At 36.4% G+C, this 27,694-nt stretch overlaps 1 protein-coding gene across 1 annotated transcript; it reads right to left on the reverse strand.

The window, feature by feature from the left end:
- Nucleotides 1-537: 537 nt before the first annotated feature.
- Nucleotides 538-26,976, reverse strand: BCAS2 (BCAS2 pre-mRNA processing factor). The gene is made up of 5 exons (XM_081735950.1): nt 26,821-26,976; nt 17,528-17,620; nt 15,634-15,806; nt 12,235-12,345; nt 538-8,469 (listed from the first exon to the last, which is right to left on the reverse strand). Exons 1-5 carry the CDS (start codon nt 26,962-26,964, stop codon nt 8,292-8,294), a joined length of 699 nt encoding a protein of 232 aa, XP_081592076.1. The 5' UTR covers nt 26,965-26,976; the 3' UTR covers nt 538-8,291.
- Nucleotides 26,977-27,694: the final 718 nt, after the last annotated feature.

Here is a 27,694-nt window from a genome sequence, read left to right on the forward strand (position 1 = left end):
GTTACATTACAACTAACATGTTACTACGTATTTACAGGGAAACAGTAAAATTAAGCAGTTCCGAAAGTTTGTTGAAGCGCCATCACGCACGCATATAGAAAAAGAACATTATGAATATACCTGTGGTAAAATTATATATGTGTAATATTTCTTCCTGGCTAATTGGTTTTCGAAGATATCGTAATCTTTACGTACTAATATAAACGCAGGATTGGAATTTAAATTGTGCAATAATTGAGGAAATTGTAATTTTGTTCCATAAAAATATGCCAAATTCTTTTATATCTTGCGATGCAAAATAGATGAAAGAATGTATATTTCAAGGTAGGAGGCTAAAAAAATAATGTTTTTCTTTAAAAATAATGAAATATCTCCTGAAGACCGGAGTAATGACATTAATGCACATTGTTCTACAAACTGACCATGTTTAACATTAAATATTTTGACAACAAGAATCGGTATTATAACGGCATAAAATAACCTAATTTATAAGCTAAATCAAGAGAGAAATATTTTTTGAGATGTTAACAGCATACATAATGTACAATAACTTCCTTTATTCACAACGTATATAGATACATATAAATATATAAATGTATGTATATCACACACAAAGCACTGATATCACATACTTCCACATAAGAAAGAAAAGGTACTCTTGTACTATATTTGTGTATAGATAAAAACATGTTCATGATTTGGTTTGGTTTTACACTGATCTTGCTGTGTAACCAAAGTAAATATTTTACATGATGAATTTGTTATTTTCTGTTAAATATACATTTATTATTTGGTTTAATGTACATATGTATAATAATACAGAATAAAATTAATTTAAATTTGAAATAAATTATCTTTTATTTTAACTCTCGAGATCTAACTTTTTAAAGTACAAGCATTTTCACTAAAATATAGATTTTACTTACTGTAACAAATTTAGAGCATTAATGTAAATTGATCCCTAAAATATTTCTTCAAACGTTTTTCAATATTGGAAGAAAAAAGGGAAGTTAGATTACAATCTTCCCGGGGGGAGAGGAGTATTAGTTAATATCACAAGCTTTCATGCAAAAGATGATCATTGTTATCCAATAATGAGTATATGTTTCGTGAAGAAGAAAAATGGCTCTTAATACTTATGGAGGACAGATTTCTATGAAATCAGAATTTTGGAATTTATCATCATGAATACTTGTATGCGTGTATTTTAAAATCACAAAATATTAATTATTTTGAGAGAAACGAATACAAGGAGTGAATTATCTTCATGTAATTCTGTGTGTCTTTAAAGAAAATTTAAAGTACATGCACTTCTTGACGCAAGCGTAAATCACATTCTTTCTACCATTCGACGCAATAGGTATTTGTCTGTTTCTCGATAACTTCGATAAAATTTACCCAGTCTTAAAGAAACTTAGCATGTACTTTCTTTGAGGCTTGGGAAATAAGACTAGGGTTTGAAATATACATCTGTGAAGAATAAAAGGCGTAAAATAGAAGCAAACTCAACCTCAGTAAAAGTTTGCTTGCATACGTAATGCGATAATATAACGTTTTACACTATAGGTAATATTCGTAAAAATAGTTCAATTTTGATTCAATATTGCCCTATCCTCATTGCTTTGGGTTTAAATTGGTCAAGAATAAGGAAATGAATTCACCTATCTTAAGAGTGTCCCACGATAAATGTCGTAGAAATTCTACAATTTTCATGTGTTTTGAGACAATTGCTCTGATTGCTTGAAGTTAAAGTGGATCAGTCGCAAGAGGATGAATTCATCCCATTTTTTTAAGGAAGAAAATTATATACTCATGGTGTATGCGTACTTCAAGGTTTCCCAACGAAGCCTACTGCCTGGAATTGAAATTCTTAGGAGTAATATCTACTTATAGAAGCTATACAGGGAACATAATAAGGAAAGTGGCTTACTTTGTGCCGCCGTGCTTATTGAATTGAATATTTTATTCCTCTCTGGGAACACCATCGGCACCATTTTTATTACTGTATCACCGAATTCTTACTTTTACATCTATTGTACGTTTCATTTCTTTAAAGACCAATAAGTGGAAAGTATTCAGTGACTTAATTTCTATTTTTGATTGCCCTTAATAATTGTCCCTGTACTTTCTGTCAATTCACTGTTTTTACAGAAACACTATTTACATGAATAATTCATGCGAATTGCGCGATGTTATGTCAAATTTAATTTAAACTGGGTGTACAATTTCTTTGAGGCTTCGCAAATACCTTTGATTACATGGGGTTGAACTCGGTCAACAAAAAGAGGACAAAAGAGGTAAATTCACCCCAACTTGGAAATTTGAATGTATATAATGTGATGATCAAACAATGTCCCTCTATATTAGTAAAATTGATCAATTTCGATTAAATACAGCTTGAATACAAATACTCCTGTCGCTTGGGGTTGAAATCGGTCAAATTAAGTGCATAGGGTATATTCACACTAACTTCGTAATTTGCGTATATGTATAATATGATAAAATTCAATTTTCCATGATAACTTCCGTAAAAATTTTCTTTTAGAATTTGTAGCCATTCCTATTCATTGGAGTTAAAATCGCCCAATGGGGCCTATTGCCTGGTTAAAACGAGGCAGAGAATGAATTCATACCATTTAAAATAAGAGAAACAAGCTTAACGATAATGTTCCTAAAAATACAGTGAAACTCCTCAACTTGGATACTTTTCTTCGGAATCAGAAAAGCTTTTATTGATTTCTATATATTGTAAACCTCTGTAACCTGGACACCCGCTTGCATCTTGGACACACATACATTTGAAACTACGTTGGACACTAAAAGGTACACCACACAGGTAAAGGAGAATGAATGAACCGTTGACAAAAGGTTATGCTCTATTGATTCGCGAGATAAGATAATTGCTGGAATTTCGAGAAGAAATGGTGGGTGAGGAAGAGGAACAGATGACCTATTCTCATGAGAAAACATGAAATTCCTAGAACAGGCGGAAGTGACAGGTAGAGTGGCCAGCAATACATTCCTTACAGCGTTTGCACACGTCCCCGACAATGCCGGCGATGGAGTCGGCAGCAATGTAATCAAATGGTAGCTGGCACACGCTTTCCGACCCGGCAAAAAAGCCGGTGGAACTCCCGGCTCCGGCAAATGCAGCCGGACTAGCCGCCGACATGTCGGTGCCGGCTCCGGCTCCGGTTTTGTCGGCGGCAATGTTTTATTATGCGTAGATGCACACGCAGCCGGCAAAGACGGACCCGGCTTGTTGATAGGTTTCTTCAATCTAGCTACAGTGAGTGAGTGTCAAGCCGTTGTGTATTCTTGTTTCTTTTCCTGTATTTGGATTTTTTTTTACTTCGGGTTTTTTATTATTTTCTTTTTTTCACATCATATGAATATATAATGAAGAATGAAATAATAAAAATGGCTGTGAGGTACCACAGATATAGTGGCTTGCTATTTACATAAATTCTCAGCAATAGAAATTCGGATCTTGTTTGAATTATCCAACTACGGCAACGCGTAAAGTGAGTTTCACACATGTATGTATGTATATTAATTTGTTATCTTCTACAGCTGAAACTTACTTAAACGATTTAAACAAAGGGGTCGTTGGATTCGTTTTGATAGAGAATATGTCTTAGCATATATGAAGTCATAATTTTTAAAATATCAACTTGGCGGAAATGAACAAAATGGAGATACGAAGAAATTATGAATCTAGGATAGTTGTCCAGTGGTTATCCTGTTAATTATGCAACCCAGTATGTACGGTATAAATATCCATCATAATCGTAGAAGTAGGCATTTTCAAGCATAACAAAGTAGGCATTTTCAAGCATAATAAAATTAAAGTAAGTAAAAACTACAACACAGCTACAGAAAGAACTAAAAATGCACAAACAGAACAAGAAAATTTCTATTCTTGTGGCTGCATACTGTTTTACCTTATAGATCGTAATAAAAATATGTACTCTGTCTTGTCTGGTATTTGTTCCATAGAACGATTGTATACTGAGTGAATAGGCAGCCGCAATGTTGCCTTTGTAGAGATTATTATTATTATTTTAAATAGCTTGATCTCAGCATGTTTCAATTTTGAGAAATTTAAATAGATGTTAAAATTATGGCAACAAAAGTGAAAAAAAGAGAAAGAAACCAAAAGAAGGCCATATACCTCGTGCGCACACATCCACACACACAAAGAGCAAATATACCTTTGTGTACTAAAGAAAAGATATTTGGGGATTTAGACGTTAATGCTCCTACGTCACTTGATTGACGTAATACAATTAACCTTGTTCTTTGCATTGAGCTACTTCTCAGATATTGAACGACCCTTCCATTTATTCAAGTCAGTCTGTAATATTACACGGCTCTTGCAAAAAAAAAAAAAATCTGAACAGCGCTAAATATGATTACTAATTCGTTGTACTAAGAAATCGAACGTTTGTTTAGACATACGAAAGTAATTAATTAGAAAATTTCGAATCATATGTACGCAGCTTTTCATATAATGTATAAAACGGACTCATGTTCTCTCCTTCACGTTCAAACTCAAACTACCTTTCGGCACCGGCATTACCGGGATGTGTGTGCAAAGCAGCGCCGGCACCGACATTGCCGGATCCGGCTCCGGTTTTGCCGGCTGCGTGTGCAAAGCAGCCCCGGTTCCGGTTCTGGCATTGTCGGTGTCGGATCCGGCATTGCCGGGGACGTGTGCAAATACTCTTACTCTGTACAAACTAAACATTACAATTTCGTCTGTGGTATGATCGGCGTCAGAAGATGTTTGAAGTTGTAAAAATGAGTAAGCGGAAATTGACATTAGAAGAAACGAAAAAGGTAATCGATCGCTTAAATAACGGTGATAGCTGTATGAAACTAGCAGATGAATTTCTGGTTTCAAAATCGACAATATTGAACATTAGATATTGATATAGAAACAAAAGCGTTATTGTAGAATCATGGTAACAAACTTGTAGCGTTCGAAAAAACCGGGTACCTAAAACGTAAAAACTTATAATATAGCGTATTGATGTGCATGTACTAGTCTAGGATGTTTTTTTACGTAACATGGCCATAATACAAACCTCTACCTCTTTATCTTGGACACTCCTCTAACTTGGGACAGGTTTCGAAGGAACTGCAGGTGTCCAACTTACTGTTAGAGGGGTTTCGCTGTATCTGGAGTTGAAGTTGATCAAAGAATGAAAATTTCTCAAGCGAACAAATAGCTCACGTCTGCAGTGCGCGGTAACACTAGAAGTATTTACTCAACTCATTTAGAATGAATTCTGTGAAACTTTCGAAGTCAACTCATTGTCACTGGAATCGTAGAATAGGCTTATTCAACGAGGTCTCCAACAAAGAAAATAGCCGAAATTTGTGGATAAAAAGTATGTGTTTATTGTACTCCTAAAGACTCATAAGAAACTTATACATGAACCAACAAGTAAGTGTTAGGATAGGGGAAGAACTGACGGAAGAGAGTGCAATTGGAAGGGGAGTTCGACAAGGATGCTGCCTCTCGCCAACACTATTTAATGTTTATCTCGAAGAGATAGTGAAAAAGAGTTTACATGATGATGATGGCATTTCGGTAGGAGGTAGAATGATTAGATGCATAAGATTTGCAGACGACATGGCGCTTGTTGCAGAATCTGAAAAGAAAATCAATAAAATGTTAGAAAGAATGAGAAAGGACTTTGAAGAATATGGGATGAAAATAAATGTTAGAAAGACAAAAGCCATGGTAATTGGAACGAAGGGGTCGGTGTCAAATATAAAAGTTAGAGGGGAAAAAATAGAACAAGTGAATAGTTTCCGATATCTGGGTAGTATTCTTAGTAATAACATGAAGTGCGAACGTGAAATAAAAGCAAGGATAGGAATGGCGAAAGAAGCCTTTAGGAGGAAGAAAAGTCTGTTTTGTGGGACCTTGAATAAAGAGTTGAGAAAAAGACTCATAAAATGCTTCGTGTGGAGTGTTGTACTGTATGGGGCAGAAACGTGGACATTACGTAAAGGTGATGAAAATCGACTGGAAGCCTTCGAAATGTGGGTGTGGAGAAGAATTGAAAGAATTAGTTGGGTCGAGCGGAAAACGAATGAGAGTGTTAGAAATGGTGGGTGAGAAAATAACACTTTTAGATATTATTAGGAAGAGGAAGACAAAACTGGTTGGGACATTGCCTAAGAAGAGATTGTATCATGAGGGACGTCCTAGAGGGTATGGTGGCGAGAAAGAGAGGGAGGGGGCGAAGGAGACTACAATTAATGGATGATATAAAAACAGAAAGATCATACGCGAAAGATCATAGGGGGCGAAGAAGTTAGCGGAGGACCGTGGAGCATGGAAGCTTCTCAGCTGCTGCAAGTGATCTGCCAATAAAGGCAGAATACCTATGATGATGTACTCCTAAAGCTTATTATTCATTACGTAGCTGAATAACTTCTTAACTAAAGTAGACTGCTGTTTGTAAAAATTCCAACGTAGAAAGATATGTGTAAGTGAAATGAAATTTATACTAGAGATGCCTTATATGACTATACAGAAATGTTTAAAATTTCAAAACTGTACAACACTTCTAATCTTAATAAATCAGTATGGTAAAAGCCTTCATTTACTGGAGTCAGAGCCTCTACACGTCATAGTATGGAATGTTGAATGCATTCCTCATGAACTTACTGCCAGCTGCTTCTAAGATGTGTATCCACAAACTTCGACATTGTCTGCTACAAGACGATGACGTACAAGGTGCTGACCAACCATATCGATGCACCATCGATATTCAGGCAACCTTGCTGGTTAGAGAAACAGAGGTATATCCATTGTTCCTCGAAGAAGGCTTACACATTTCGTGACACGTTACCGATCATTGTCCTGATCAAGTATAGCTTCCGAAGGTGTCCGAAGAAAGGGTACGACATCGGCCCCATTAGCTTCTATGATGTGGTGGCCACTTACGAGTAGGGTTAGGAATTTTAGGAGTAGTTTTCATAGAAAAAAAGCTGAAAACAAGAATGAGAAAGGGTCATAAAAGGCATTTTTCCCTCAACTCCCTAATAGAAACTACGTACACTTTTATACAATATCTCTCTCTTACGGGGATGTAACGGTGCACGTGCACTCCTGAGCTCCATCGTGGCTAAGCGCCTTTGGCGTGGGAGACCCGGGTTCGATTCCCGGCGGGAGCTCATGTGGTTCGGATTCCACGTTAATCAGTAGGTCCACGTCTCATGTAGCCTCGCTGCTGAAAGGGACGCTAAACTAAAATCAACTCAACTGCACGTGCACTCCCATTCGTTGTAAATATACACTATCTACAATCAGAAGCAAGCAGTGAAAATAGCAACATTTTAAGAAAATTTCTTCATTCATGTTTCCATTTGGGCCTTAAAAAAAGAAAGCGGAGTTTTGCAAAAACAATAGTTTAAGTCGATTTTCTAAACATTGCAGGAAAAGGATTCAGCAAACAAAACAATATATATTTCTCAAGTCAAATAGGGAAAATAATGAGAGGACAGGAGGAGAGAACCCGAGACCACACACTGAGCACTTCCAAGATGATTCGTTATTCACCCACATATGCCTAAAGGCATTTAGAAACTTCAAATTTAACTCAGATGTACTGATAGTTATTGGTACACTCCCGTCAGAAAATCCTGGATCCGGCCCTGGATATATATATATATATATATATATATATATATATTCATGAGAACCGTCCAGAAAGTAAAGAAGTATTGCGAGTAGAGCCAGCCCTCCACCACTGCGATCACGTGCGCGGCAGAAAAATGTAGCCCCTTCCTTCACCTGTGTGTGAGCCCAGTTTCAATGCTGTGCGGTCGGGCTACTTGTTTTTCCAGCGATTCGAAATACTTTGGCTAGATGGAGGCTCTGCCCCAGATCCCAGTGGCCACCATGACGCGAGGAGATTCCAACGAACAAAGATCATGATTTTTGAAATATAATCTTTCGCAAATAAATTACCACAAATCAGCTTCATCCATTTTTTAACGTACCTTTCAAAGCCCACGAAGTATTGGAAATTCTAGGTAATTCTGAGAAAGAATAGAAGAGAAAAAGCGGATAGACCTCTTTCTTTAAACTCGTATTTGCTTGTTTTTATTTACAACAGGAAAACAATGTATCCATAAAAATCATGAAATATATTATACTGACAAAATGAAATTTTCATGAATTTAAACGCAATTTATTTACAAATCTTTATACAAATATTTAACAACGTACTTATAAGAATCGTGAACAGTCCGCACTTGCACAACATTCATTGTTCTTTATTCTGCTTCAGTTTTGCAATGTCCTTTTCCAATTGAGCACATGCTTGTTCTATCTCGTAATTTTTACTTACTAGCCCTACCCACGATGCTTCTAGTTGTCGCAGCTTCTCTCCGCCTTGCGTTTGCATATTCTTTCGTTGCCAGTTTATCTCCTGAATCTGTTTCCTGTAACAAGAAATGGTTAAAGTTAGTGCAAAATTAATTTTACATTAACGTTGCAGTAATACAGAAATATGTATAGCTGGGAAGCGCTCGGCATCATAAAGTACAAAATGGTTAAAAAAAAAAAAAAAAAAAAAAAAAGTCATTTATTGGCATCACTAAAGAAATTTCACTGCAGAATTCAACAATATGTTAGAGCCACCAAATATAATGATCTTCCAACTTTGGTTTACCTGAACATTCGAAGGATAGGACATATCGCTGTACACACACATCTGCTAAAATTATCTTCCCTTATTAGGAATCGATTTTTTAATAACCCTTCATCCGAATCAGTAAAACAAATCTGAAATTTTATTCTTATTTGTGTGGATGCCTCCATAACTCATGTATTCAATCCTGTTCAATCTCCGTCTTTACCTTTTCGTCCTTAGTACTGCTAGAAGCTTCCCATCTAAAATTCGGAAACGAGATATTATTGCTCCATAAAAAAATTCGGCAAACTATAGTGTTTTCAAAACTAGAAACAAATTGGCGTTTGGAGAAGCACGTGGTGCGCTGTTGCCACTTCGTACGCATCCCAGTGAGTCTCAGCTGGAACTGTCCTTTGAGTCTTAGCGACAAGAAAAATTTCTAAATATTGGTTTGTTTGGATGAATGAAAGGATATGTTTGTCATCCCAGTTTCTGCATGTTGCGGAGAAGAGTAGCTGTATGTGTGTGTGTTTTAACCACTTCCACGCACAAAGAAACGAAAGACTAAAATAGTTTCTTTCCTTCTGAAAACACGGGTTTACTAGCGGCAACACTGGAATGTTAAGATATGTTGTCAAGGAGACCCTCCACCCATTGTTGCTAAAATGACGTTTATGATTCAACCCTCGTTGAGTGACCGCAATAACTATGACAGTTTCCCTTCTTCAAAACAAATCTGTACGTGCTTTTGAGCTGTCAATTTGCTTCTAGTTTTGAAAGCGCTTTAGACAAGTACTGCTGATGACAGTTGTTTCATTTTCTAGCGTGATTTCAATATGATATACACCTTAAATATGATATAAACATAAAATAATAAATACACCTTAAAATTTTATAGAGTCAACTATACACCCAATTACAAATATTAATCCTTAATGATCTGTGTTCCTAAATTTTCCAAGAATTGAAGATTTAGAAGTGTGTAAAACAAAATAAGGATTTTTTTTTTTTTAATGTTTATAATGTAGAGATATCCAACAGTATCAGTAGCAAACAGTTTGTGGTAGGAGGTAGAATCAGCTCTTTCTAAATATTCATCTTTTTGAATTCCGCGATAACTATGCAACAAATTCTAGAAAAGAATTAAAATGTCGCATTTGTGGGAACTTTCTAAAAAATATAGTTGCTTTCCTTTGTTTCTGTAACATTATAGCGATAGTTTTTGGTAGGCTGTGATTACAAGTTCTCGGAATTGCATAATAGAAAGTAGCCTTGCAAACTTTACCAGTGTAGGGTTTAAATATCAAGTTTCTGAACAGGATGTTATGATCTTTACATCTATTGAAAATCATTTTAGCGATTGGAAGTAGTACTTATCCGAGTTTTTTGAAATGAAGCTTTTTGAAACAAGTCAAATTCCTTCCAACTTCGTTTCCACTAATTCGAAATACGTCATATCACGTTCAAAGTATTCGATACTAAGGTACATTGGATGTGCATTGTGTCCCGTTCGTCTCACTCGAGATATTACTGATGTAGAAATCTCCGAAGTTTGGTTATTTTTCGTTGTTTGTGATACTGTAGCGCCCTTAGTTTGCAACACTGAATAAGAAGTGTGGTATTGTAAGTTTTCGTTCGATATCTAGATCTGCATTATACAATAGCAAAATGTAGTGCCATTTAAAAAATACAACTTTATTTTGGGTTGGCAACACTGTTAATCTGGTAATATTGCAGAGTATTCAAATAATGTCCCACTGTCGTTGATACCTGCATTGTACGAAATTTACGCGTATTTTAATCTACTAGTTTAAAAGTTACAAGGGAGTTTCAAGATAAATGGTCCATCCTTTAAGCAACATGTAATACATTAGGTGTGTTATTTTTTTTTAATCGTGTAATAAATAACAACTTGTGGCCTTGTCTCGCCCTTGACTTGATATTACTAGCTTAGTTGTATGCGGTTATTTTAAACAAGTTCCCAAAGATAATTCGCGAACTACACAAGACTTGGAAACCAACATTCGCACAACCATTACGAATAGTAAACTCTTTAATTCTTCATGCAGTTGCTGCCGACATGGTGAAACAAGTGAACCTCTGTTTGGATGAAAAAGGTCGACATTTCCAACATCTGTAAAGCTGAAATTCCCTTTCCTTTCATGTTGCATGATTACCAGATGTATGTAAAAGTATTTTCTCTCTCTCTCTCACACACACACTCTCTCTCACTCTCACTCTCACCCTCACTCTCACACACACACACACACACACACACACACACAAATCCATGTCTTTTCTTTTCTTCTTGTTTCAGTATTTGCATGTGATAAACAGTAACAAAATACATATGTTGTTGCATTCAACACCAGCAATATCGGCAATGCATAGAGTAAATTTAAGAAAATACCATTTCATTAGTTTGCCATTAAAGTGGCATTTATTGATTAGCCATCCATAAAAATGAACTATTCTTTCTTCAGCAATATACATTCCATGCAATAGCTACTCCAACTACCCAAGCTGAAAATTACCAATGAACTCCATTCGTCGTTTCTTGGTTTAAAAATATCAATATTAACAAGGTTTAAATTTTGTATGAGGGCTGCTGGACAAGTTTCTGCAAACTACTACCAACAGTGGTGCTAGTGTCCCGCTATTATAAAATTCGAAAGAATAAGCGTTTCTATACTTAAATTACCTTTGACTGTTTAAGACAATTCGTTTATTTTTCACAGTAGTTTTGGTGAGAAATGGAAATTTTTCATGAACACTTTTGAGCAATGATTTTTTATGATTTCAAATATAGTTAAGCACCGAAACAACGCATTGAGCGGCTTCATTTGGCTTTTGGGATGAAGCACTATCTTAAAGGACTATGTATAACTGGTTTTCCATATTCCAATGGTCGCACATTGATCATATTGATTGCACAAACTTTTCCATTAGCCCTCGTTAAAGGATTATACATATATCACTTTCGGTTCAAAATTTATACAACCTCCACTCCGGGTTGTGTTGTAAACGGGATGCCTTGTATAATAAATGAAGCAACATAATTTCCATTAATTCTGTCAAAATCAAAAAAGCAGACAACGAAATTATTTGTAAAATAAAACCTAATCAATAACCAGGGATAGTCCTCCGTTTTTTTCTTTTTTTTTTCTTTCTTCTATTTTTCCCCATTGTTAAAGAGTATTTTACACCTCAGCAACTTGATTCTATGTTTACCCAATTAGTTCAGTCCATTCCTCTTATTTTTGAGAGGAGGAATGGTGTGAGTATGACCCAATTAACCAGTTAGTAACTTTGAAGAGAGTCTTATTAGAGAATTGTATTGTCACTTTGTTTAATTAGGATTTTTAAAAGAAATACAACAAAATATCAAAAAAAAAAAAAAATCCTTTGTTATTGATTCAATTTGTCTACGAGCACAGTTTCAACATACATCGGAATTGTTTTAACTATTGTGCATATTGGCATTCCGTAATAAAAATCCAGTGGAAAGATCTATTGGTGATTGGCGCACTTCATACTCACCTTACGAAAACCGTAATCAAATATTAGAGCTTACCTGATATTTTGTAACTGCTTTTGAGCCTGAGTCACCAGCTGTACAAGAATTTCTAAATAATGTTTCCATGCCTCACATCCATATTCCAACATTAACTCCAAATTACAAATTCTAAAATTAAAATAAATAAATAAATAAAATAAAAATCACAAATCATTATCACAGATAAACATACTTATATGCAAATAGACATAACTTCATTTCTTTGATATGTATACCTAAAATAGATTATAAGGAATTTGCTGAAATCTTATTTGAAATCTAATCAGCAATTACATGCACAAAGGCATGAATATATAGAGTGGCGCATGCAACCGGAAAGGATCAGTACACTGTAGTGCTGGGGATTGTCGCAGGAGCATGCAGTCTGCGCTTCGTGCGTTTCCGCCACTCTTCATGATGGTATTTCTGAGCGTATCAAGCAGCGTTTGTCTTTCTTCCCCGCAAATTCCCTACGTGCTTTGCTTTTGCTTTTTTATGTTTCTAATAATCGTTGGCTTAGCAATATAAATGATTGATTCATTTTCGTAATTTTTATAATTAATTAAGTGATTCCTAAAGGACTATCTGGTCGATGCATCGAAAATAATTTAGAGATCTAAAATAAACTTAAAAGTGTTCAATACATCAATACATAGAAATCCCATCTTGCATTAGCCCCATAAGTCGTTGTACGACGACAAATTGATTGCCAGAGAACAAACAACCAACGAAAAACAAGATATACAATATTCAACGCACATAATCACATCTGTTGAGACACCTGTCTCACAAGTTTCTTGATGCCCGCTGCGAAGGAGGTCGGGACAAACAACGTTCTGCACTTCGGTGTCATTCGTGAACCTCTTCAATAGACCAAAAAGATGATAATCACTGAGGGCAAGGTGTGAGCTGCAAGGGCTCCATAATCTCCCACCCCCAAGAATGAGGTTTGGTGATTGTTGTATTAGCCATATGCGGTTTTGTGTTATTATAGAGAAAAAACACATCGTCAATATCCCAAATATCATGACCTTTTTCCCCTAATGGCTGTACGCAGATGGGAGAGTTTTGCGACCCTAGTGATCTGCGTTGATGGTTTCGCCTCCCTTCAGGAAATCCAGTAAGAGGGGTTCCCGAACGTCCCAAAACACTGTACGCATTAGTTCTGATTGATGGTTTTGTTTGGAATTTCTTCGTCATTGGCGAGACGAAATGTTTCCACACCATGCTCTGCTGCTTTGACTCAGGAGTGTAAGGCAGTATCCATGTTTCATTGACAGTAAAAACGATGTCCAGAAAACTGTCGTCCTCCTCGACATAACGCTGCAAATGGTGCAGTGACATGAACATTTGCTTGTTCTTGTTGGCATTACGAAGCTTGAGAGTCCACCGACATGGCAACTTGCAAATTGTGGTATCTCAATGAATCATGGACAATGTTATGAACTCTACCATAGGAAATGTAAACTCTTTGACAATGCCCCTCAGATGAACACGTCGATTCTTTTCACCATTTCGTAATATTGTCCGGTGTCAGCTTGCACTTCCACTGCACACTTCGCATTGCTGAACACTTATCCCAATACACTGGTTGCATTTCCCTGTATATATCTACGGCTGTATGTCCCTTGAACCATAGAAAACGAATAACACGTCGCTGTTCATATGGCGTGGACGTCCTGAGCACTCCGATCTTTTGGCAACTGATAACAGCACCGTGCGATTGAAGAAATCGGAAGTTATACTGGGGTCGTTCCAAGAAAAGCCTACCGCATCGCTCGTTTATCTCGATTTTGTATTAAAATGTATTACACGTTGGAAAGAAAAATAGGTGCAAAGACTCCGATTTTCCCTCGTACGTCCAGTGGCGTCTCCTCGGCGTGGTAGTTTCTTATAGATACTCATGTGGATTCTCCTCCACATATATGGGTATTATGGAAACTGGTGATGGAATCGCAACAGAAGATGGCACGAATACCTCATTATTTGGTTTGCTGCTGAAACCAAAGACAAAATGCTTTGTGTAGCATGCGGCAAACGTAGTAGGGATATATGTTGTTTTCATGAAGGAAATTTCACGCTATGGATTCGAGCCACATGCCTGAAGCTCACACTGAGATCCGTTTCAACGTCTCGGAGAATACCTTTCTCAATTGCAGGTATTCCTGGTCCACATAGTCAGTTGTCCTCGGTTTAGAGTTGCTACTTCCAATGTTCCTGTCTTATGCTGATGACGATACACAGCATCAAAAATTGTATGATGTGGCTGCGCCATGTTGGGATCTGTGTCGTAGTACAATCGTGCGATCTCTCTCTAGTTACTGTTCACTCGTCCATTCATACGAAATTTGTCCGCCAGTTTGGGAAAAATGTATATACTCATTTGCTCATGCACATACTTACAACATCCTCTACTCAAACTACCTTTACAACGCACGACTGAGATTGCCCACTAATTAACATACTGAGGTATGAGATCCCAGCTGACTAATGCCCCGGAGATTTTCCAAATATCCGCCCTGCACAACATTATGTCTTATATCACTACATTCTTTCTTACGTATTTCCATCGCCGTATTGCTTATAACGAAATTAACATGAATGTGCTCTTGTACGTCTGTCCGAAGATATATTATTCTGTAACTGCACGTTTCTCGTGGCATCCAGTGTTGTACTGGTCCTGTGGCGTGTTAAAAGTGCTAATATCTCGTGTCTCAGTATATGGCCGATCCTTCTTTCTGTCTCTGTGTGGTAATTTTGCAATACACCTTGGAATCCCCCTCTGCATGTTTGTTGGAGACTCACTAGTTGTGGGTCTCACCACGCTTTCATGCCCCTTTTCCTGTCTTTCTGTGTCTAGTAGTAACCTTTTGTTGGGGATTTTCCATCTGTCTGTGTGGAGTTTACTTGCGCGGCGACCGTTTCACTTCCCTCCGTACATCTTTTCATTTTCTGTGTAATCTCTTAACCCGACAGTGATATATTTCCTCGTTCGTACGATATTCGGCATTATAAGAGCTTTTTCAACGCCTCTCACGTGAAAACGGTGCAGTTTTCGACTCATGTTTATTAGAAATTTTTTACTTAACACATATGTACTTATCACCATATTCAGTTTGTCGGTGTATTATCTTACCACCCTGTATATAATATTCATTGTTAATTAACTTACTACCGATTTGGTTTCTCTAGACATGATAAACCAAGTTAAGGTTACGTTAATTGAACGTAACACACCTAAATTTGAAATTGAAGAAATGTACAATGGAATGGATAACATTTTATTTATATACTTTGAAATCATAAGCTGCCAAATAGACGAACTTGTAATGGGAAATCCTCTTTATTTATTTTTAAGCCAGAAATGTGTTTCATCAATATCCTTAATCTAAATCTTTATTGGCAATTCTTTCTTACCTCGTAGCTTGATGCTCCAACTGAGCCATTGAATTTTCTACACATTCTGTCCATGCAGCAATATCAGTCATTTTTCCAGCTGGTGGTGGTGGCAATTCGTAACGCTTCATACTCAGCACATCCATTGGCTGCCTCTGCTGCATTCGTTCGAATTCTGTTCTCATTATCTCCGTCTACACAGAAAATCAAAGGGAAAGACATTATTAATTAAAGTCCGCTTACGAAATTTTCATTTTTATTAAAGAAATTATGCTTTTAGTCGCTTTTAACGAGCATACATCTAACGCTATTAAGTTCAAAGTGTTTAATTACGTACAGATATCAAATTTTATTTCGGTTCAAACTTTCAATTAAAAAAAAAAAAAAAAAAAAAACTTTTATTTTGATACACACCTGCGTTAACTTGTTCTCTATCATAAACTGCATGCATTTTCTGTTGCTCTCTTTTATCCCTTCCTTTCTATCTCATTAGTACCTTGTTCCACAGATTATAAATACCTAGTACACTAGGCCAATTCATTAATATATATCTCTCTTGTGGTACTTTTCACTTTCTTGTAATATTTATTTCTTCCTTTTCTGGTCTTCTAAACTTATCAGTTTATTTCATGTCCTGTTTCTCTCACGTGTTTATACACTGTGTTGTTTCTTGCCCCGTCTTCAATCTTACGTTGTCTTTATGTTGTTTAATCCTTTCTTTTAACCTCGTCCCTGTTTATTCTAAATAATTCATATCACATTCTTCAAATTTAATCTTACCCCTACACTCCCCCTTCCCACTTCATTATATTTTACTTTTTGTCCTCCTCTTTCCTTTCACTAACTCCTACGCTCTCCTATTACCTTTTCTGGTATTCCTATTCCTCTTTTTCAGCAGTTTCTTAAGGACTTCTGTTTTCTCTCTAAAGATACTAATTTTACTTAAGAAAAATCATATATTTGATTAAATCAATTCTTTCGCTTGTAATCTAAAATTCGTGTTTACAAAGACGCATTTTCTTCAACTGATATAATAAACAAATACAATTGAACGATATAATTATTATACGAATACGGTGTTACAAAAATCAAAAAGATAAAAGGAGAAAGAAAAAATCCGCCTACCACACCAAGTTCAAAAGAAAAGGGAAAAAAAATTTAAATTCACAAGTAAGATTCCAAAATATCAGTCTTATTTATTTATTCTTTCTTACGATAATAACCCGTAAACTCATAAATCAAGAAGCTGAAAAATTCTATGAATGTAATTATCATGATAAAATTACTTGTTACATATAGAAATGGAAATGAAATTTTTGAGTTTTACGTCCCACGCTTATGCCGGTTAGGCTAAAGGAGACGGTGATGATGAGAGATGAAAGAAATGGTGGAATGAAGAAAGTGGGAGGAAACGGGAGAATCCCGAGAAAACCCACGCACACGGTGTTTGTCCACCACAAAGTTCACTTGGCGGGATTGTTACAGATAGGTTCGCATTTGTCTCCAAACGACAGTCACTCTGATGGAACTATTTTACATTGCTTCGTTATCGTTCTACTTCTTGCTTAAACACATGTAAAGCCAAGAGGGTGATATATGTAATATACCATCAGAATAAGTTATAAATCTTGAGACTGCTGCTGTAATCATTGAAATTTCTCTAAGGTTTCCTACGTACTGCTTTAAAGTCTTTAGTTCTGAAGGTTCTATTGCACGTGTGACTATTTGATTGTGTTTATAAAATCAATTCGTATATTTCAAATAAATAAAATGTATGGTATTAAAAATAAACTCCCTTAATCTAAACGAAATGTTGGCAAAATATTCTCAAACAAAAGTAATAAAATAATTATTACGTTAATCTATTTCGTACAGCAAGACAGCTAAAAAGAAAGAAAGAAAAAAACTCTCTTACCTCAAAAGCGCCTAAATTTAAAGGGGGAAGATGTTCTAAATAATTCTTCGTTGGCCTGTATCTCCTGGTCTCCTCCTCCACCATTGCCAATGCCTGAAAACAAAATTTTAAACCATAATTTGTAAATAATATTTAAAGACAGAAAAAAGCAAATACGTATTAGGATTCTTACAAACTTAACAATTTCTTCCTGTATTAATTGAATTACGAACAAACTGTCAAATAGTTGGGAAATTTTGGACATATGTAGCGGTGTGCAACTCTGAGAGTTACCATTAGTAAAAGCCTTTTATAACAATGATAGTGTAGCAGCCTCTTGGCGAGAATTCTGACACTAACCTAGCACGACATACAAATTCCATCAGCCCATGCAATAATTACAAACGTACAATTCAAGGGAAACTTGTTCAACTAAGAAAAAGCTGTCTACAGTACGTACACAACAGAACACTTTAGGATGTCCGAGATGCCATCATCTATTTGACGTCAGTCTCTATGGAGGCATCCAATATTTACACAAGTCTCATTCCTACAAGTTGCAGGTAGTCCCTCGGCTGAAAGCTAATGATCACTTACAACTCAGACAATTTTGTAAGGGACTGTCGAGGAAGTTAGACGACGATGATTTTATGCACAAAACTGTCGACATCAAACGAAGCCCATTTCCACCTCAATGGACTCGTTAATAAGCATAATTTCCGATACTGAGTTGAGCAAAATCCGCGCATTGAGCACGAAGTCCCTTACACAGCACCAAAGTTACCGTACCATATAATGTGCAGTGCCATCGTCTGCGATAATTGGCGTTTTACGATGATGATGGAAACATAGTAATCGTAACATTTGAACCCCATGTTGTTTTGGTGAACACAATTGCTGTTACTCAAGTACTACATCCCTTTCATACAATGAATGTTAATTTCAACAAGACGGCTAATATTCCACGCTACCAACCAGTCCGTTGCTGCTCTACGATAGTTCTTACATAGGGAGAGATCTTACCTCGCAAATAATAATGAAAAACGTAATACAAACTGTATGGTTTAATAATGTAAGCATAAGAAAAGCAGGATCAACTGAATTTCTATGTCAATGCGTGTGCTAAGTCATGATCCGTAACGATAAAGCTCTCCAACAGGTAAGGAATCTAGTACCATGAGATACACTGTGTGTTTACAATATCCCTGTTTATACGAATACTCGTTATCACAGATGACCAACTGAAGGATTTAGAGATGGCCCAAGTTCGGTATGCAGATGCTAATTTTTCATTACGTCCGGATCTTTTCAAACAGGTATAAGTAATTAGGGCTCATATTGGAGACTACTGTTACTTGTGTGTATGCTTTTCTTTCCGGGAGAAGTAGGGCCAGTTATGAAGAGATGCTAGGGATTGGTAACCAAGGCGAGAGAGAAGTACATATTTTTCAATCCTTGGGAGGTAATGATAGATTTTGAAGTTGCGTGTCTGCAGGCAGTGAAAATATTTTCCTGACAATGTTATTGTGCGAGGATACTACTTTCCCTTAACTCAGTGCACATTCAGAAAAATTTAAAGCGAATTTTCCCAGAAATATCGCAAGATTTGTTATTTTATTTTCAGGAGTACGTTCATTAGTGGTATCTTAAAACGTGTTACATCTCACACCACGATGGGACTTGTTTCTAGATTCAAGAAATATCCTCCTCTCTTTCCTAAGGAAATGTAGAACGTGCATGAAGCTACATTGAACGGAGCAGAAAGGACAAATAATTTAAGAGAAGTCTGGAATCGATTTTCCGATCTCGTTAACGGAAGTCAACGATCTTTCTGGAATATTATGACTAATATTAAGAAAGATGAAGATGTATCCAGAACAATAATTCTGTAGCATCAGTTAGGAACTTTTCCTGCAAAACGTCAGAAGGAACATACAATACTAGGCCACTGTTTCTATGTAGAAAAATCAGAAATAGTAAAAGGGATGTTCAGAGCTTTTTGCGAGGTATTGATCATACAACAAGGTTTTTAATATCTGGAGTTGCAAAATTGTGTTTTTTAATGTATGTTGAATATAAACTGTGTATTATGTACTATATTCACAAACCACTGTATATTTTAACCTATGTTTAACATAAATTGTGCATTTTGAACTACATTAACTAAGTACTAATGCAATTATGTAATTCAAACTCTGTTGAATAGAAATCATGTGCTATGTACTACTTCGACAAAGCTGCTGCAATTATGTATTTTAGCCTATGTTTAATGGAAATAATATATCGTGAACTGTGTACAATACAAATAATGTATTGTGGAGTGTGTACTGTCTATTATTGTACAGTAAAAAAAAAAAAAAAAAAAAAAAAGTTTTGTATGACATGCTCAGATTTCCCATCACAATAGATTTTTTAGAGGAATCAGTCCCTCTGTACAACGTCACTGATCATTATTAGGTTATTCACTTGAGGAATACACACAAACTTGTGCTACCTCGCCCCTGCAAGCAGCAGTTCGATCGTGCTTGTATATTGTATTTACAAGTGCCTTAATGTAGATTTTCGAAACGTTTTCAGGTGTAGGATATGTACGAAATAACTCTCACGACAGAAACACATTGTCTATTGTAATCAGTATCGTCAGGATGGCTTAGGTTTCGCAGATGGTGACCGCATGGTACGTTACAAATACATTATAGTTAGTAGGAGGAGAATAGTAGGTTAGAAATTCTTCAGAATAGTTCGGTGACCTAGCAATGAGAAACGGATGGCTCATGCAGTGTTAGGGTTTGCCCAAGTGGGCCTAGCCCGAACCCGACCTGAAAAAACCCACTTTAAAACCCACCTGGGTTTTTGAGCTTTTTGTTAGTATATTATTGGTACAACTAAGATAATCACATTGAAAGTGACTTTTATCAGATTTTGGACTTACCTTGGGCGAATTAGATGCTTTCATGTTAGAGTATACCACAACATTCAATATTAGACCTATATGAAGTTCTGAATCCACTGAATGAACAACAAAGCTTACCTTAGCTTGACATAATTATAGAACAAATTAATGTATGGGTTGCGATTATAGCCTATTTGAAGTAAAATATGGAATTTTATATTTTAGAAATTACTTTCCGTGAATAATGTGCTCGGCGATGCCGTGGGACGTTATTTCTCATACATTTGACGAATTTAAGGCCATAGGTGCCTGTATTACCAGTAAATATGTAAATACATTAGTAAAGCTAATAGTATTATTTCATACATTAGATGGTAACACAAATATTCTTCAGTAAAATTTGGTTTTCCAACAACAACAGTTTAGTTCAGTCATTAGTTGCTACTCTTCAAATAAGCATTCTGGAGAATCAACACCAGCAATAGTGTAAAAATTCTTGTCAAATTTAAGGAGCTTAACGCTCGGAGTTCCGAAGACTATGTAATCCTACTATTTCAGGCGCTGAATTTAAACTTCGATGTACAGTAATACTAGTGTCGATGTACAGTAACGAAAGTTGCATTTTCGGGCAATATCCGTCATGAAAAAAGTGCTCGGAAAATTCCCGCAATTGAATGCACAAAGCATTGGAAGTGAATACTTCAACAATAAAACTATTTATTTTAAGCTGGAAGATATTTAATTTCATTTACCGTCTTGCTAGTGCTAGGGAAATTCCCATAATTGAACGCGCAAAGTATCGGAAGTGAAGTTTAATAATAAAACCACTTATATTACGCTGGAAAATATTTGCCATATGATATTTTGAAACATTTATTTTATAATACATTAATTATTATCTGTTTTAAATTAATATATTTGACATTCATACTACATTTGGCGAACGTTATTGAGGCTCCTGGAATGATTCGATCTACAGGGTTTTCATAAAGTCTGGACGGATTTAATTTGCTTATAATTTTCATTAAAATGCTCATAATGAAATCAAATAAAGTGCAAACGGTAGCGGAAGGATTAAATTTTTAGTTGGCAACACTGTTAGATAAGCGGCAACTCTGAACACGTTGAGAGAGGGAGAGGGAGGGCAAGGGTCAGTTTCTTACCAAATTCCATCCGGTGTGTCGAAGGTTCACCAAAGAGTTCAAAAAGCCGGCACCGACTGAGGGTGCAATCCGAAAGTGGCATGCTAAGTTCTTGGAGACAGGAAGCGTCCTGGACCGTCCTCGAAGTGGGAGGCCGCCAACATCGCCTGCAACAGTGAGCAGGGTAAGGGAAAGCATCATCAACAGCCCACAGAAGTCGATTGTGGACGTAAATGGCGCCCAGTTGGAGGTGTAGCGGTGAATGAACTGAGCTGGTGCAAATTACAGGTAAAAATTTAATCCTTCCGCTACCGTTTGCACTTTATTTGATTTCAATATGAGCATTTTTATGAAAATTATAAGCAAATTAAATCCGTCCAGACTTTATGAAAACCCTGTACATTTGTTCGTTTGTCTGCACACATATTACAGGGTACAAGTTTCGGTCTTTTAAGTTTAAATTTTCAGGCTACAAGCGTGACACACACTAAATTTTCTGCATAGATTTTGGCGACATACCAACGTAAGATTTTAAAATGGCGTTTTTTTTTTTTTTTTTTTTTTTTTTTTTTTTTTTTTTTTTTAAATAGCGGGAATCCACGCTACAAAGCGTAATTTTCGGTATTTTAAAAACAAATTTTCAGAGTAGAAGCACGAGACACTAAATTAGCTGTATATGTTTTTTGGTAGCGATCCAACGTAATATTTCAAAATGACATCCATTTTTCAACTAGCGTGTATCCACGCTACAGGGTGCAATTTTCGGACTTTTAAGTTGAAATTTTGAGGAAAGCAAGAGACATTCTATATTTCCTGTATAAACTTTCTCGGCGATTCAATATAAAATTTCAAAATGGCGGCCAGTTTTTCAAAACAGTAGTGAACAGAAAATTGTTGTAAATTATGATAATGACAATCCTGAAATATAAATCACGTTTTAACACTTTTACCCCAAAGACATTGAAATATTTCGAAAAAACCCATATGGGCCCAGGTGGGTTTGGTTTTTTTTAAAAAATACTCGGGTTTTTTCAAACCCTGTACTCCTAACACTTTCACCTTTGGTGTTAGCGGTCCCGTGTTCGATTTCCTTATGAGGACAATCGGTCGAAAAAGTGTAAAAGCTTTTCCAGGTCGGCTACCCTGAGCGAGGTTTTCCTTATTCACACCAAGCAAATACAGGGCTCGCAAATCACATAATAGTCAGACCCAGGGCGCTTCTTTCCTTCTTCAACTCCCCAGTATGTGATTACTGAGGGAGTCATCGCTGATGCGTGACGCGCTAACATGACCATTGCTGCTGAAAGAACTGAAATCTAATTCCTTATCCTAATGAGAAACTTTTTTTTTCTTTTACAAAATACCAAACGAACGAAAGAGAAGAAAATATTACTTAATGGGAATCGTATAAATCCGAATTTCCTTTATTCACGGACACATTATTTTTTTTCTTTGTATTTATTGCACTCAACTTTCGTGGTAAATTTCGGTCCGATTAAGAGTAGGAGTAGGATATTAAACTGCACACTAGGAGGAATTTTTCACAATACTGACGAGGACAGCAGTATTTAATGTTTACAAGTGTAATGTAAACCTATTACAAGAGCTATACTAGGGTTAGTACATATCAAAGACGATTGCGTAACATACTCATTTCCTCCGGCAGAGTATCTCTACATGATTTAGGAAACTTGTATTTTGTGTTTACAAGTACGAAGTCACTATTTTTTTAAACTATTATAAATGCTCTAATCTATTTGATATTAAGTGCTGTTTGCACTACCGTCGTCTATGTGCATTTCTCCGTCGCTAACGCGCCTGCTCCTCTAAGAAACAATTTCTAAGCCACTTCGAGTGAATTTTGTGATGAAATAATTCCATATAATAGGATAGCAGATAATACAACATCACGTAACCATTTCCATGGTATATCAGTTTCCACGCATATTAACCATCTGTACGCATTATTTGGGCATGTGCCAGGATCCAGAACGCCTTAGAGATGTATTTAAAGCAAGAAAAGGGAAAACGCTATTTTTAATTTGACGGATTATTCTTAGTCTGCTTTCCCCCCTCTAGTTTAGGTAAACATATATCTCTAAAATTTACTGCTATGTCGCCAGACCAATTTTAGAAATTTGACTTGATAAATTGGAGATTTTTTTTTTGGTTTGTGAGGCAGAGTGAGTGAAAGCCAGATGAGTATAATAAGTTAAGAAAATACTTGTTGTTAGTTGTTTTTGACGTTGTAAGCGGCATTATATGTAGAGGCGGAAGGAACTATTTAGTGGAGGGGTACACTTGTTATGATTTATGGGAAAGGCAGTGCGTAAATCACAAGATTGTCACATATCATGTTTGAATTTTATGGAGTTGTACAAAAGTAAGGAGCGCCAGTAGCTGAAATAGTATGAAAAACATATCAAGCGAATAGTTTGTCGTAAGTGTAAAAACGAATTGAAACTACAGAAAATAAGAGGAAAATCTAACCTAATTTAGTACATTTTGGGACGGTGTTCAGCATCTCCTCCAAAGTTGTGCACCACAGAAGCCATGCATTTTATGATATTTTTCCACTATCCTCCTTTATGCGTATACCCATCGCCTGCTCCGTACAGACGCATCCCCTCGCTAGCACAGACCCTTTCTACGCTTCTGACTTGACCCGATTAAATAGAATTCTCGCTTTCTAGTGGCTTCTTAGTTGATGTTTTTTGTAACTTTATCCTTCTCGGGCCCAGCAACTAGCCTATTTTTTTGTAGAAACTTTATATTTCAATATTATAATTACCTTTGGTTGTATACCGTTAGCCAATTTTTACTTTTCTTTCGTATCTTTGTCAATTGTCCGCTGAGTGCATGTCGCCTATAGGCAACATGGGGTCTCAGTGCATGCATCATGTATAACACACATATCGCCTATTGGCGACACGAGGTCCGAGAAGGTCATGGCATAACTTCACCACGCTATATTTGTACTCGTAATTGGTAGGTCTTCCTAAAGTGATTCTGCGACCAGTGATGCAATTCTTCGCTTAAGAAACACTTTCTAAGATAGTAAGAATGAAATTACTAATAAAAGAACTGAATATGTCATTATTTTATGTGTAACTAAACTAGGAGGCACGTTTGTTTTTCTTCTTCCATCTGCGTTGAGTTGATTTCGAGTTTAGCGTTCTTTTCAGTAGCGAGGCTATATGAGACGTGGACTTATTGATTAGTGTGGATTCCAAACCACATAAGCTCCTGATGCAGTGCTTAAAGTGAGCCGGTTATGCATCTGAAAGTTAGAAAATCGGCCGGTATGGCATACCGGTAAAAATAACTGATTTAAATTGTGTGTTAAAAAATACACATAGAAATAAGTACGACGTTGACATTGAGTCAACAAATATATTTTTGTATTATCAAAGATTTTGTTGCTGCTGCTTCGAAAGTAAATAACAGTACCCTATTACCCTTTGAATGTCAGAATTCGTACTCCTGATTCTTTTTCAGCATTTGAGCTATCAATTCCACTCCCACCCTCTCAAATAATTCTAACTACCGTGCCCGCCAAAAATGTTTAACCTGGATCCACCCCTGGCATTGACACGACTTTTTTTTTAAAAAAAAAATCAAAATTAATGTTTTCACGTTGTCTGCACTTCCGTGTTTACAATTATAAGAAAATTAGTGGCGACGACGAGACGAGACTAGACCAGAAAAAGCTTTTGAAAATGGAAATTAGTTGGGAAAGAATCATTAACTACTAGAGACGAGAGTGCCTACAAAGCCTTGAAATCAAGACGCAAAAGCATATTAGGCCGCGTTAGATCACTATGTTATTGCAAATGCAATATTTAAGTTAACGTACCATCCTTGTCCTTCCACATTTAGATCGCCGATATGCTCAAGCAAAATCATTTTATAAATATTAATTTATGTTAGGCTGATGATAGTTGGTAAAACATTTAAATTTTAGTCCTCTCTCTCTCTCTCTCTTTCTATGGATTTTCACGTCAAAAATGGTGCAAAAATTAAGGATGGGCATGAGCAAGTTCGAGCGAGTTTTCATTGAAACTCGACTCGACTCGAAACAGGCATCTTTAAGCTCGACTGGAGAACTCGTCTCGAAAGATTTCCTCCAACTCGACTCGAAACTCAACTCGAATTTGACTCTAGTTTCGAGTCGAGTCGAGCCAAATGCTGTGTGTAGTTTCAAGTACTTTCTTCAAGTATCCTACATAGACAATATAATAATTATCAATGATACTTACTACAACTTTTCTTCTTCTTATTATTATTATTAATATTATAACACCGTGTACAAACATGAACGACAGGCAGTTTGTATCTATATGGCTCACCTGAGCCGAGTCGGTGCCTCATTTCAACCGAGCCAGCTCAAGCTGCTCGCTCAGTTTAACCGAACTGAGCCAGTTAACATCACTACCTGGCTTGGGCTTTTGTCTCGGGTCAAAATATATACCGTGCAATTCTCACCCTTGGTGGTAAGAACTACAGTATATACCGGTACTTATATTGGTGCTTACGATATTTGAGGCTGTCTCGTTATAAAAATCCATTGTAGTCTTGTTAATCAAGACGAGACGAGATGCGAGCAGTGTCCCATCTTGTGAGCAACACTAAAAATATCCCACATTACTGCTTACATTTCTCATAGATTTCGCTTTCCAGTGTACTCAGGCAATGATTCAAAACGAGCTAAACGAGTGAGCCATTTATCAAACTCGACTCGACCTCAAAACAGTGGGTCGGCTCGGAACTCGACTCGAGAATATTACCTTTGACTCGACTCGAGAATATTATCTTTAACTCGACTCGAATTTGCTTCGAGTTTCGAGTCGAGTCGAGTTTCAGCTCGACTCGTGCCCATCCCCAGCAAAAAGGTCAGAAGTAGAGATGGCCTTTAGAGTTCTGTCAAAATTACTACTTTAGGTGGTCATATTTGTTCCATACCGTCACCTAATCTGATGTCACTTTAAGCACTGTCCTGATGGGAATAGAACGTGGGTCTCCCACGCCAAAAGTGTATATACTAACCGCTTATCCACGGAGCCCTACTTCCACCTCGGAACCGAACGTACAAAAAATACAGCTTTCCTATATTGAGTAGAAATGTTCTGCCGTTGGATATCAGTATCTAATATTCTTTCACATGCGCTCATTTTAAGCTTAAAATTATCATTTTTATAATGAACTATTGTAACCCTGCACCATGGTTCACCTACTGCAAGTGTTCAATGATGTAAATATATTTTATTCAAAGTACTTACTGCTTCTCTAACCCCAGGTTCATCGTATCCTTGATCAATGTATGGCAAAGCATCAACCACAACCTCACCAGCCATCTTTGTTTGTAAATAATCGCAAGCAATAGTACCAGGTATAGTAAAACTACTGCAAAATTTGTTCTTCATTCATACTCATTTTCAGTTTCTTAATATATTGAATCTGGCAGCATTGTTCGACTACGATTCCATGCATCATATCATGAAACCCCCAGATTCGCATTGCCAACTTTAGTAATTTTCACGGCAACTTCTAAAAGTAATTCCTCTCAAACAAATCTAAGCAAAATGCAGGTGTAATATATATCTTTCCTTTTAAACTTTTATTTTTTTCCTTATTTCTTTTCTGGCAGTTTTTGATTGTAAATTTAAGTTATTCAGATATTCAAACAAAACAAGAATAAATTTTAAAAATCCTTTGAAACTTTTCAGCTCTGATTTGCCTTCCCCTTCCATTTCATTTGCCCTTCCATGTGGAAACTGATGATTCCAGGGGGTGGGTATTTTCCTCTGAGTTACGAATTTCTTCCTGGAGCCATACCTTCTATCTCTTTAATGTAGATTTCCAGTATTTTCATAGTACTATTTTTAACTCCCAATGTATAGAGATTCTCTACCCCCATTGGAGGAAATTTTAAATGATCACTGCAAGTGAATTGAGTTTTGTTAAACGCCATCATTTCCACTTTATGGCACATTCAGTTTTTTAACATTTCCTAAACTGCTTTCCTAGGGTTACTCAAACGAAACGGGTCAAAAGAATCGCTGTATTAACATTAATAGACAGTTTGTGTGGCTGTATTAGCAACCAAAATGTGATTTTATTTATTTATTTACTAAAGGAATGTTTTCTTGTCTT

This window comes from Thermobia domestica, chromosome 13 (assembly GCF_964235325.1).
Source record: "Thermobia domestica chromosome 13, izTheDome1.hap1.1, whole genome shotgun sequence".
In the NCBI taxonomy this organism is placed as follows: Eukaryota; Metazoa; Arthropoda; class Insecta; order Zygentoma; family Lepismatidae; genus Thermobia; species Thermobia domestica.